General features: G+C 41.7%; 1 protein-coding gene across 2 annotated transcripts in view; it reads right to left on the bottom strand.

Annotated features, from left to right (window-relative positions):
* LOC138250295 (pyruvate dehydrogenase E1 component subunit alpha, mitochondrial) overlaps positions 1-14065 on the bottom strand; it is a 105157-nt gene that overhangs the window by 68866 nt on the left and 22226 nt on the right. For both annotated transcript variants that reach the window (XM_069205025.1, XM_069205026.1), the window contains 2 exons: positions 13297-13470; positions 10783-10909 (listed from right to left, as the gene is read on the bottom strand). In XM_069205025.1, the coding sequence (XP_069061126.1) occupies positions 10783-10909; positions 13297-13470 (301 nt within the window). The remainder of the gene's footprint in view (positions 1-10782; positions 10910-13296; positions 13471-14065) is intronic.

Below are 14065 nucleotides of genomic sequence, written 5' to 3'. Positions count from 1 at the left end.
AGGGTCTTGTGCACTACAAAGACTTTATTTGAGGTTTGCCGACTTCAAAGGCAGAAATGAGTATAAGTATTGGACTGCTGACCCCACAATTTTAGAACACTTCTGGATCAAGCGGAACCACTGCCAAGGAAAAGAGCTGTGAGGAGGAGTACTGCCCCTCTGCTGTGTGTGCTTTGTTGGGTTGGCCTGCAGTTGCTGCTTCTGCCTTAGCGAGAACAAAGAATGGACTTTGCTGCGTATCCTGCTTGTGAAGATTCCCCAAGGGCTTGGACTGAGCTCTGCCAGCACCTGGGCTCTCTTGCCGAGACCCACCTGACTTGCCAAGAAGTGACACATTCAGTCCCTGGGCCCCTGGAAGGAGAAGCTTTCAGAACCAGAGTGAAAATCAACACATCGGACCTGAGCAGCATAAAAATCGACGCAGTGCCTGCACTGTGGCTAAAAAAAAAAAAAAAAAATAAATAAAAAAAAAACACATCGACGCAGCACCAGTAAAAACAACGCATCGCCAGCCCAGCGCAGATGCATCGCTGCCGTGCATCCGGATTTTTCTTGTGGCGTCCCTGGGTGCCAAAATCTTCAACATCACTGCACAGACCCGAGGATGCTCGTCTGGAAATCAACACTTCGCTTACTCGGCTGGAAAAGAATCAACGCACAGCCTCACCTGCGAAGTAAGGAATCGACGCATCACTTGCTTTTCCGAAGCACGCTCGCCCATGCGGCTTTATTTTTTACACATACCAAGTACTTTGTGCTAAAACAACGCATCCATTGATTTCTATGAACTAAGAGTCTTTTAACTTTAAAAATTAATATCTTTGCTTGTGTATGTTGTTTTTTTTTTTCATTTTAGTCTTGTTTAATTTTGCTATTTGGTATTTTTTCTAAACTGGTGTGGATCCCTTTTGCGGTGTTTTCACTGTGTTATTGTATGTGTTTGTGCAAATACTTTACACATTGCCTATAAGATAAGCCCGATTCTGGTGCCAAGCTACCAAGCGAGTAAGAAGGGGTTATTTGAGCTGTCTATCTAACTCACCCTGACTAGAGTGAGGGTCCCTACTTAGGATGCAAACTCACTGCCAACTGAAGATCCCATTTCCAAGAGGCAGGATATCATTAGCGAAATTAAAAATGATCAAGCAGTTTGAGTTTCATATCCAGCAGATATACAAGAAGTTTTTAGATGGTATTATGAGAAGTAATACAAAGCCCAACTCCCTGCAGGGTAAGAAAACTTGCAGCAATCTCTGAACCTCATTCTAGGACCAGGATTTCGTGTGGGCAGATTTTTCATCACAAGACACAAGCAGCACTTCAAGGACTCCCCTCTGGGAAAGTGGTAGGGACCGTTCAAATTCCTATAGAAATGTATAAAGTATTTTTTATGGCGCTATTGCCTGATATGCATGAGCTCTTTCTTTAAGTGAAGAAAGGTCAAAAGCTCCCTGGGTCCTGGGGTACTGCGCATAGGTTTGCCTTTTTAAAGAAAGGGAAGGTACTGTGTGATCCCGGCTCTTATGGGCCAATAACTTTAACAAACAGCAACACAAAGCTCTATTTAAAAAAAAATATTGGCTGGTTGGTTGGGCCGTATTATTTCTAAACTGTTCTCTATAAAGCAGCATGGTTTTATCCCTGGGAGGGGAACCACTGACCATATTCAGCAGGAATTTGCTCTTTTTGATGCAATGAAAGAAGCATGTGAGCCTGTGGCGTGCCTCTATTAGATGCTGAAAAAGCATTTGACAGGGTTGCCTGGGATTATCTTTGGAAAGTCATGGACTTGTTTGGCCTGGGCGGGCGCTTTATCATGGCAATTCAAGTATTATACCACAGACCTGTGGCTCATTTGCGAACAATGGGGAGTAAATCCAGGGTAATCCATATTGAGAGGCGGACCAGGCAAGGTTGTCCTTGCTCTCCCCTTCTTTTTGCGCTCTGTACTGACGCATTTGTCTATATGCTTGAAACGGATTCTGCTTTATATGCTAGTTAGATTACTAGGGTGGGGCACAAAAATCTCAGCTTACGCAGACAATATAGGAGTGGTAACTGCAAATCCAGGTGTGGTGTTGTGTAATATTGAGGAGCAATCGGCTAAGTTTGGTATGCTGCCGAGCTATCTGTTGAATAGAAACCAAATGCAATTGGTAATGAATAGTCAAACTGAAAACCGGGATCTGCGGGTGGTTGAACACGCAGTTTATTTAGATGTCAATAATAGTGCAAATCTGGATCAGATAGTTAAGTTTAATGTTTACCCGATTATTGGGAAAGCTAAGACTTTGGGAGATGGAATAATCTGCACCTGTCAATTGTGAGTCAATGTAACATAGTTAAAATGCTATTTTTACTCAAGGTTCTGTAGCTTTTCTGCTCAATTCCGTTGAGTTTGAAAACTCCTGGTTTAAGTTAATTGATGCAATGATCTCTAGGTTTTTCTGGGCTTATGGTAAATTAGGTAGGCCGAACAGGTATTTGTCTCTACCCAGACAGAGAGAGTGGGCTGGGCCTCCCCCCTAATCTCAAGCTGTATCAACTTGCTGCCGCCTTCCAATATATGCATCTGCTGGTAGAGTGCGGAGGGGGATATGGGTCCAGGCCGTATGTACCACACATTTATGAGCTTCTAACTGGAGAGGATGCTAAGGGCTGCCTGTTAAAAATGTCTGAACTCAGTTATTACAAAAAGTGTGGTTTAAAACGTTAACTGCAGCGTTCAAGAACTGGGCTGGCTGGCAGAAAACTACCAGGCTAGGTAAGCTCGATTGGTATATCTCTTTACAAAATGTGTGCAACTTTCTGGCATGATCCCCGTTTGTTAAGGTGGGAGAGGCACGCGCTTGCCAAAATGGGGATTTTTTTCAAGGGCCTTATTTGACATCATTTGAGGAGCTTTGGGCCGGATTTGACATTAGCCCTAGGGATTTCTTCACATTTTTACAAGTTCGAGATTTTCTGCATGGAAAGTCGGGGGCACTGCTGGATTTTCCAGGGCACCCTTGTTAGATATGTTATTAGGTCATGTGGAGTGTACAATTAGTTGTATGCAAGCTTGAGTTCTGACACCCCGAATTAAATAGAGAAACATAATACTGAATGGCAGCAGAGACTTGATTCCGGGGACTTCAGCTTTTACGAGCCTGTGGAACTAAATTCTTCTTTACTCCGATCCTCGAGTCTGCAGGTTCAGCAATATAAAGCAGTATTTGATTTATACTTCACCCCATCTAAGATAGCCAACTGTGGGTGGTACGGAGGGTGTAGATTGTCAACGGTGTCAAGCTTTGGAAGCAGATGTGATCCACATGTTTTGTTCATGTTCTCAGCTAGATGTTTTTAGCTCTGAGGTTTCTAGATTTCTGGGGGAAATCCTCAGCATCAACCTCGTTCTGACAAAAGAAATTATGCTTTCTGGGATATTGGAGGCAGGTATGGATAGAGCCGGGGATTTTATATGGCCATGGCAGTATATCGAATGTGCATCACTTCAGCTTGGCTGGGCCCTCAGCCCCCCTTCTTTTCGGCAATGACAAGAGCTGTTGTTCATTTTTCAACTGGAATTTGCGTTTTATGAGCATAACGGAAGGAAGGCCAGGTTGAAAGGGGAGAAGAATTGGAGACATCTGTCAGACTGAGTTCACGCTCGCCGACGAGCCCTGTTTTCTTCATGGGAGGAGCTGCAACAGAGACTAAAATGTTTTTTGCAAAATATTTGTTTATTGGATTTTTAAGTCTGATGATGTATTTGGGATGAATCATTGAGTCTGATTCAATTCCTGCTGGGTATGCCCTTCGACAAGTTTGTTTTTTGATTAAGTAAAATATTAAAAACTTTAATAAAGATGATTTTTATTTATTTTTATAAACAAAAAAAAGAAAAACTATTCCTTCAAAGTGTCAGAACATATACTCTGGGAAGGTAAGAAATCAATTCTTTACAAAAAAAAATGGATTCCTCCAAAAATCAAGATCTTTTATGTATGTTTTAGATAATTGTACCTCCATTGGATTGTAGAGCCAATAATGTCTCAATGTGCTTATGACAAATGTAAACATTATTTCGAGTTGGACCACGTGTCAAGGCAGTGCTCAATCAATGTCTACTATGTAAAAAAAAAAAAAAAAAGAACAAAAAAAAGAAAAAAAGCCTGGACGAGCAAGAACTCCTAAATATTCAACAATGTGGAAACTACAGTGCTTAAGCTGGTTGACACATAGGTCTTTTTAATTCTTATCATATAGCTAAAGGGTGTCGCTCGAAAACCCCAACAGCAGAAATATACAGTTCAGAAATATTGGACTTTCGTTTGGCCAATGGAAAACATATGAACGTATCAGTCAGGTTATGCTATGTGCAAACATGGTTTTTAGACAACAAAAAAAAATTGAATTCCTTTTACTTGCTGATACAGTTTTGTGAAGCGATGCTGCCCTATCTTTGTACGATTCGGTGCAAGACTGTATGTCCCAAACTTACACCTGATAGCTTGAAAATCATGCAAGCCCAATATAGTTTCTCCAGTTTTACTTGCTGAGACTGCAGACATGGGCTCTGTAGAGTTGATTCCCAAAGCACACGTCTGTTTGTGAGACTGGCTAATTCTATCCCACCTATTGTTGTGAGAGACTGACAGAGGTGTCCATGTGAATTCTAGTCAAAGTCACAGGCCTTTCTACTGGACACCTGTTGGGGAAGGGAGAGCAGTCTAGCAGTATACCTGGTGCATTGTTTTGGTTAGTCCCACCCTAAGCAGGGCCCTTTGCCTTTGTCATGTCTATGACATAGGGATGCCTGAAGTAAGAGTAAGTGTCTGTCTGTGTCTGTGTCTGTGTGTCTGTGTGTGTAGGCGTTCATTGAACTATCGAGGTCTACGTTGCATATTTTGGTCGAAGCCACTGTGCAGAGGAGACCCTGTCCTTTGGAACATGCAAACCAGTATGTGCACCACTCCGGTCTCCCTCCTCCAAATTAGATGATCTGAAAGCCCTATAATCCCTCACCCTTTTCCTGCTTGTGACCAATATTCCACTATGAGATAGCCTCTCAGAAAGGAGTCACCCGTCAACTATCAGTCAGACTAAACCGGTCTGAGGCCACACAGCAGGGCAGCATGCCTAAAGACAGAAACAACATGGTTTGATTTTGCCTCACCTTGTCTGGAGAGGCACCAAGGTGCCTAAGAGGTGCAAACTCTTACATTGCCATACATTTAAGGAAATTATTTAGTCCAGCAACTACCTCTGGGATCTTAGATTGCTGGTGAGCTGGTAGAGAGCCGGACGGAGGGGACAGTGATAAAAGGGTAGGAAAAAGCCTTCATCAGACGTAAATGAGATTCCGGGGTGGGACAAAATGCACCATATTCACATTACTCACTGGGTCCTTCTTCCAGAGATTAGACAGGGGGGTAAATAGACTTGAACAATGTACTGCCACTAATCCAAGTACTCAGGGTGTCAATTCAGATTTTTATGATATGGCGGTAATTCAAGAACCAGAGTTGGAAGCGTTGTGGGGTGATGTATAGGAACATGAGAAATGTGCAGAGTGAATACGTTCTTTAATACTCCATCCAGACTATAAAGGTATGTGCCCATCAGTAAGCTCCAACTACTAGAGGTGTTGTGGATACAATACATAACTTGTGGTGATGCTGTAAGTTGTCCTCATTTAGGAAGGAGGTTCTTGGAGCACTGAAAAATATGCTTATATCTTTGCCCAGCAACCACAGAGGTGGTATGTCCTAGAAGGGCTTTGGTCTCGCCATCTCTGAAGGGTGACAAAAAATGCAATTAGTAGACTGCATCACTGTCTCTGTGGCTGAATTGTTGCTGGCATTCTATGGGAAGAAAACAGAACACCAAAGGGTCGTTACTGGTGGAGGTGTCTTTTGTCCATCTAGACTACGGAGTGGCTCACCTTTGAAGTTTACTTGAAACAGTGCATTTTTCAAAAGACTTGGAAAACAGTGCCACACTATATGTAAATCTTTGTCTGTCTTGCTTTGTGAAGCTTTGAGATACAGGCTTATTCATGTGAATAATTGTCTTACACTAGTCAATACATAGCTGTTTTGAGTACTGGCGTCTGTGATGCACTTGCCTGTTGAGTGAGAGGGGTGGCCGAGAGAGAGAAAGAGAGAGAGGGATGGCCTGTTCAAGACGTTCTGTAATCTGCAAATTTTATGAATGCTGAGATTAGATGATTAACCTTCAGTTATCATGATTATTTGTGCGGAGGAGAAAAGATGTGGAGTTATATAGGAGCAGTTTGATTTAGTGAAAATGTTCTTGTGCCAGTAATTGTGAGGGGGAGTTCCTGGAAGTGAGAATAATTGCAAGGGTTTACAGTCCTCTGTAAGTGAAAGAACACTCATGGCCCTTAGCAATCGGTACCCAATTCACACAGTTAGCAACAGAAACTGGGAATCACTTAACCAATCTTGACTTCCTTAGTAGATGTGAGCCAATCACTTTAGTGTGCAACTCAAGATATTACATGTGGAGTGAGTGGGAGCCCAGCACAATACAGTACTCCAAGCAACAATGAAGTGCAAATTTCCAGTCAACAACTCTGTGTAAATGGAGCTCAATTGATTAGCACTTATGGAGTACGAAAGAGTGACTTGAACGAGGTATTCCAGCACCACGGATGCTAGGATAAGAAAAAAACAGTCTCAGTATAGGGTTAAACAAGAGGAGAGTCAAATCTTATGAGAGCTGCAAAAGAATTTGATTTATTATTGTTTTACGACGAAAAGAGGAAGAGGGCTGCAGTATGTTGCTGTCTGGTAGGAGAAAGATCTACTGAACCTGGAGCACTGAAATCACCACACAACAGCTGACACAGGTCTGAGAGTACAAGGAGGTATCCATCACTGAGCGATGAAAAGCAGTGCAGGCGACCAAGAGTGCTTTGTGACAAACACATAGGACTTCAAAACTGCATGTTTGTGCACTGAGGAACAATGTAGCCTTTGCTAGCGCTCAGAGGATATCTTGCAGGGATACTGAATACAGCGTGTGATGCCATATTTTAGATCATCTGTATGGCCTGGAACACATATTTAGAAAAGTACAGATAAATTGTGTTGCCATAAACCATGGGGCTAGAGCGATGGTTTTAATGTTTTAATACATGTTAGAGTCAGCAAAAACAATCATTTTCCTGAGGGGTTTTAGTGATAGCAAATAAAAAGGTACCAAGATTATTCATCTGGGGGTTTAAAGGCAACTTTGTGATCAAAACTAATCTCTGGATTACTGCTTTGAAGGAAACTCATTGAGAAGGGTCATAGGTACAGGACCAAAGGGGGCTAGTGTTCTCCAATCCCAGGTATTTCCATGCTCTCCGGGTTTTGGCAGCAGCTCCTACATTAACATAACAGTATCTATAGGCTGGCAGAAAATGTAAAGTGTAATGCACAATACACAATAATACTAAGCAATATGCCGGTGTCCCAGAATATAATACAATGAGTCCGGGTTCTCCAAAGTGAAAGTGGTAAACAATACAATAGAATCAAAAATACTACACGAAAGGCGAGGCCACTGGCAAACAACTATCATTTTCATGAACTACCCTAAGGCTCTAATGATCGTGAAGCACGGGGTTAACACAGGAGAATATGCAAGTAGAAGACAAAATGGAAATACAAACCTAAGCCAGCAAGAGGAACATATTCACCTGCGAGGCAAGTGGACAGTATGCCTGAGGTTGTACACATACTCGGTGGTATGCCAACCTTGGAGTAGCAAAAGGCACACAGGAGCACCATCTGAAGAGCTCACACGGCTCAGAGGGGGTCACAAGAAACACTAAGGTCCATGGATACAGCTATATGGCAAGGCAACTGGGAGCTGGAACACTTTGATCAACAAAGACAAGCGAGCAATGATGAACCTGATAAAAAATAAAAAAGGTGGAGCAAAGAGTAGTCTGTTCGCTGGGCTAAATTACTGTTATCCCAGATATAGTTGCATGGCCAATCTTTTGGGAAGCTATTCTCAGTCACTGGTGTGGGGTGTGAGGAGCAGAGGATGTTTAAGAACAACTGTTGTCATCAAGGCTAATACACCTCAGCCTGCCTTCATCTCCTGCTGTGGGGTATATCAAACTAAGGTTTACTTCAGGCTCTCAGTAGATGCAGGAATCTTTTGGTCTGGCTCGGGGCTTCTACACAAGGCACAAGCAGTAGAAGATCAGTCAAATGGAGCTTTAGCTGGTTTTGTTCTAGTCAGAATGAAGTTGGCAGAAGCAGGCTCCATACATGAATGCAGTTCAGAAACACTGACGTCCGGTAGGTCCAACTTCAGTAGCAGTTCCGTGAACTGCAGGGAAGTTCTTATCTATATGGGCAAACAATGGCAGTAGGCAGCGGACCAATGCCAATCAGGATACATTTATCTTCACAATTCAGAGATGTCAGATAACCACATTTCAGATGCTTCCTGAACACAGATGCAACTAACATGAAGAATAAAACCAAGGGGAAATTGTACAATTCACCCTATTACTAGCTAAGAGACGTATGAGATGTAATCCAATAAACTGGTTAACACTTAAGAAACCAACACTAGAGCACGGAGTTAAAGATGTTGCCGAGTGGACTCTGGTAGAAGAAATGTGTATGAAAATTGTTAGAACTGATTAAAAATTGCAGGAGCTCAACACCTACAAAACACTATCTGGGAACTTGATCTATCCACATATTGCTTGACCACCCCCCACCACCACCATATGAACCTTTCCATGTTGTGTTACAGTAACAAAATCCAGAAATTACAGTAAAATGTGTGCATCAGAAGAACAAGTACTATGCTGATGAGTTTTTGTTAACTTTATAAACCTGAAGGCACTTGTGGTTTGTTGTTTTATAAAATTCAGTCAATCTGGGTCAGTTGCCCTCCACCCCCTACACAAATGTTTGGGATAGCAATAGCCTTCACCTATGTGAAGAGCTCAGTCAGACCCCACTCCGGCCTTTTCTCTCAATAAACCTTGTGTTTTCTCTCCAGTTTAGCATCACCAAAGAGAAAGGTTAAATGAGGTTGTACTCTGTAAGCAACACCTCCATCTTGTGAACTCCATCAGTATATTTTGACAGATACCCATAACTTAGGCCACGCAATTCTTTGCCATAATGCATGCACACTGTTTGTAAAGAGTCACATCAGCTATAGCTGCATGTTATTGGTCGCAAACATATTTAATTATAGCATAGATGCTTGTAATCAGTAACAGCTAGAGGTTATCGGTTGCAAACATTATCTTTAATAAAACATACACACTCATGAAGAGACTGTGGATCCTTTAAGCTTCAGTTTTCACAAAGAGGCTGTAGGCAGTTTCTTTGTGTGGATCGGAGCACCCCAAAATACTACCTTTCATCTGATTCCACCCTGGGCTTGGTCAAGTGGGGTAATGCAGTGAAAGCCTTCAGAACACAGGTTGCAGAAGTCAGGGGGTCTTTCCACTCAGGGCTGACTTAAAAGGCATCTTTTATTCACTTAATCTGCAACCCCTCAAACAGTTGGCAAAATTAAAAATCAAAGGGAAAAAAACACTGGTCAAGGTAAAAATGGCAAGGACATCAGCTGCACCTGTTTTCAAGGAACTTACTTCCTTTTAGTGATATTCCCTGTACGATATATACCACTGAACTGTGCCATCTCTTAAAAACCTTTAATAAAAATCTATTTAAAAATAACAATGAAACCACTCTTATTGCTCAGGCTTGGCCACAAGAGGAGGATAAGGAGTGCCAAATTTGAGTAGGTGAGCATCACCTACACTTTTCTGCTAACCAGAACTCTGTATGTGATCTCATGGGCTGTGGGCCTGGTGAAACAGAAAAAAACATATGCTCCATTGTGCTTGCTACCTGCCTAACAATTTAGCCGATCCATGCCCAGACATAGAAATTCTGTCATTGGTCAAAAGATTCACAGCAAATGTAATGGATCAGGGCAGGCCATGTTTAATAGGTGGCAGAGTAGGTCATGAAGTGCATTATCATGTTCCTGACCTCACTATGCTGCCTACTTGCCTCTTCACTGAAATGACTCTTGGCAGAGGCACGCTTGGAAGCACAAAACTGTCTGTGGAGAACCTCCTAGTGCGGCACACTTCCTCATGACTGCTCCACTACTGTCCTGTACACGGTCCTCCAACAATAGTGTTCAACTACTGGCTCCATTGGTACTGCAGTGGACGTTCCTCACCAAGAAAAAGCTGGGAAAATGTACAATGGAGGTGTGCGAGGTGGGAAACAGAAGGGAAGTGGGACAGTGCCTTCCTTGGAGGTCATCGACAGATATTTTTTTCACAATTTAAGTACTGACAATAAGTATGGGCTACGTCAGCCAGTATGTTGTTCAGGTATTGTCATCACCCAAGAACAACCGCACAGACCACAAAACCCTAACTCCAGTCAGACTGGGTCTAATTCGAGAAAGCCTGGGAAACCGCTTTGATGCTGGTCATGTCAAAAGAAGAAGACCTATGTGACTCACAGAGTAGCGGACTGCACCCTATAGAAGTGACTGATTCTGAAAAGAGTCGGGTCCTGCAAAACTACTAATGCAAGTCTGTCTGTAGGTCTTTCCCATCAGCTCACACCACCGGCACTGCCTACAATTTCAATGGCTTAATGTGGTTCAATGTAGAACTGATATCAGAGAAATTCCCTAAAACTCGAACAGTAAACTTATATAAATATTTCCATGTTAAGCATGTCATACAGTTCTCAGCCCCCTTCCATTGTCACAAACCTGTAAGCTCTGCTAGAATTTCTTTGACTGGTACCCCACGAGTGTACGTATATCCGTGAGCACGGTAGGCTGTTATCAAATGGTCTGTTGGTTTGATTGCAGCCTCGAGTCCAACACAGCATGCTTCCTATAAGAAATACATTTAAGTTTGAAATAACTGAAAGCTTCAGTGTAAAGTCAGTAACACAAATAACATTCATATTTCGGTCAGTTAAGCATACTCAGTAATCAAGTGTTTTTGTTGCAACAGACTATGTCTGTAGAAGAACTTTATCCAGTGCCCCGTGGAAATGCTACTTTTAAAGTCTCCTCTCAAAGAAAAGGAATCGAAGCTATGACGTCAACAGACAATATGCAGAGGGACTATGCAGAGCAGACTGTGCAATGTCACAGAGAGCCCAAAGAGGTATTTTAGTAAACACTGCATGCGAGTTTAGCTAACTTAAGACATCCACAATCTTCTTCTGCACCAATTCAGATCTCACCTTTGCTCAAACATGCTAGCCCAGAAAAACATAAGATCTTAATCTCTTAAAGCCATTTTACTCCCGTTTTCATAATCGCTAAAGTTACTGCAGACAAATATTGGAACCATGGTTGTCTTCAGGATGAGCCACAAGTTACTGGTGACTTCTTACAGTAAGACAGCACCCACTTACAATTGGAAACGAACAGTGGGCTGCCTATAGGGGACACGGTGATTGGCATAAATCAAGAACACTATTACTTACAGCATATCCGCTCTACAACTTACTACACTAGTACTTGAACTTTATTCCGTGCACCGCCACGTGTATCATACATCCTGACCTACGGCTCCTACATATTGTATAACCTGCACCACTTTTCTTTACTCCCTGGAGATCAAACACTACCCACAGTGCCATCTACACCACTACCAACAGGATCTATACCTCCAAATATATTTTACAGTGCTACAAGTCCATACCAAAAGCAGCATGTGCAAAAAAAAAAAATAGCATCCCCTTGCACAGGCACAATCTCTCTCTGTACGTAATGGAAGTAAAGTTACCTCTAAAATATTATTTGGAGAGATAGCTCTCTTATCAATAAATTGGGTACATCCCTCCAATGTTTTATAAATGGGAGACATTTTCGAGTTAAGAAATGTGCTGGGTCAAGACTTGCAAGCAGAAGGCACCACCCCCAGGTAACGCATCAAATGCTATTCACATCTGTCATACTTGGTATCATTTTAACACGCTAGGTATTCTGTCTTAATACATTTTCCAATTGGGCTGAAGGGGTTTGTCCTGCTGGCAAAGTTTACACAAAGTGGTTCTCTATTTAACTCCACTTTCTCACAAAAAAACAGGTTTGAAACCTTTAAGTTCAACTGACACCCAAATTCAACAACAGTCTGTGATATTAAACCAGGGAGTCTGTTTTGTCACGCCTTCCGCATCCCCCAATCTACAAACTCTCTTGAAATATCCAACTGTGCCAAAATTTTCTTGTTCACTTTAGCAAAATTAAAACACCTATAACAAATGAGCATATTAGACATCTATATAAAGCTCACAGCCTCTCATGTACACCAGAGAACAATGTTGATCTCCTACTTACTCACACCATGTGATACAATATGCAGAGATCATGTGGCGTTGAAGAGGACCTGATGATTATCTGAGCAATCTTCGATTTCTAGTACACTGTGGATAGTTGTTTTTTTGTAAATAAGCAGGGTTTTGACAATTTGTTTTGGCATAACACAGAAACTGTATGATTTTTCTCCTTTACTGCTCTTTAAAGCGTAATATATTGGCAGTTCTCTTGGAACCAGCATTACTAAGTACAATCATATCTGTACATGTGGTCAATAAGAGTGGGGGTGTGGTCGCACAAACTTCAATTTCATCAATATTTGGAGGAAACACACATATCAAACTAAATGTTGAGCTAAGAAGACATCGTAGTCCTTGTGTATGAAGATAAACATGTTTCTGACGGGGAGCTAGCTACGACAGCCTGAAGAATGCCATTCGTGGATTTAGCTTCCTCTAAATATGAACGCTGAGGATCTAAGGCGAAATTCCATGAAGAAACTTGGAAGCAGTTGGGACATTTATATTGAAACACTGAATTTGGGCTCTGTCTGAACACTGCTTGCCTTCGAAAAGTACTGTCTTCACACAGCAATATCTTATTTTTGTTATTTGATATTCAGTAGCATTTTAATCGCTTCTGAAGAACATGCACCATGCAGCCTACACCCTTGTGATGTTTTGACCATTTTGTCAAAAAGGTCCATGCTCTGTTTTTCATACCTTTCATTTTTATACAAGGATTAACGTTTAGTATCCCGACATGCAAGATGACTAGATCAAAATTAATTGGCCCATACTGAACACTTCTATATCACCTAGAATCAAAGCCTAACTTAGGCTATCAAGAGTTCGCAGTTGGATTTGACTGCAGAAAAAGACATGCAACCCAAAGTAGTTATTCAGATGTGTTTGTGAATGAGCCATGTTTTCCTGAACTGGTACAAACCTGACCATCATACAAGTGGCAGAAACCACGAATAATCTTCTGCTTGTACAGCTGGTCTGATTTTAGCTCCATTCGACGAATTGTTTGCATTGTCTTGTAGTACTGTAGGCCCTCCTCCCTAGTCAGGACAGCTTGCACTGGAGGACCTTCTTCCAGGCGGTGAATGTCAACTTTCTGCAATAAAAGATTTAAACAATCGCATTATGAAGACAGGTTTATTAACATTACTGAAAAATGCTGCTGCCATTACTGTGTGCCTTTGTTATAGCCTTGAGACGTTGGTTTCAAAGTCCCAAGACGGTCATCTAACAATAGGTATCCACAACTCAATATTCTTAGAAAAACAATACCAGGCACAAAAATCATACAACAGACACAATTAATCATTGTTACAGATGCCTCACGTCTCTCTAGTGTTTAGGTCACGTTCAACCTTGGTTATCAAAACAATGCAGGATCTCGCAGTAGCACCTCAGGGACCTCATACCACTCAAAAGCTTGACAATGTTTAGAACATCTTGATTAAATTGTTAAGCGGGAAAAGGAAAATAGCTTGTATTTATCCTTCTGCAGCAAGTGGTTCAATACTCCACAAACCCAAATGATGGTCATACTAAGATAGAAGCAAAGATTGTCAAGTATTCACAATTTAGACATCCAAAGATCTGCAATTAAATCATTTTGCCAAAACCCCGACTTTTTGTTCTGTCAAATCAATGTTTTAAATTAATCCTGATATTATTTTGATAGTAAACAGCTAAATGAATTA

This window comes from Pleurodeles waltl, chromosome 8 (genome assembly GCF_031143425.1).
Source record: "Pleurodeles waltl isolate 20211129_DDA chromosome 8, aPleWal1.hap1.20221129, whole genome shotgun sequence".
In the NCBI taxonomy this organism is placed as follows: domain Eukaryota; kingdom Metazoa; phylum Chordata; class Amphibia; order Caudata; family Salamandridae; genus Pleurodeles; species Pleurodeles waltl.
This window is presented reverse-complemented; position numbering and strand designations above follow the sequence as displayed.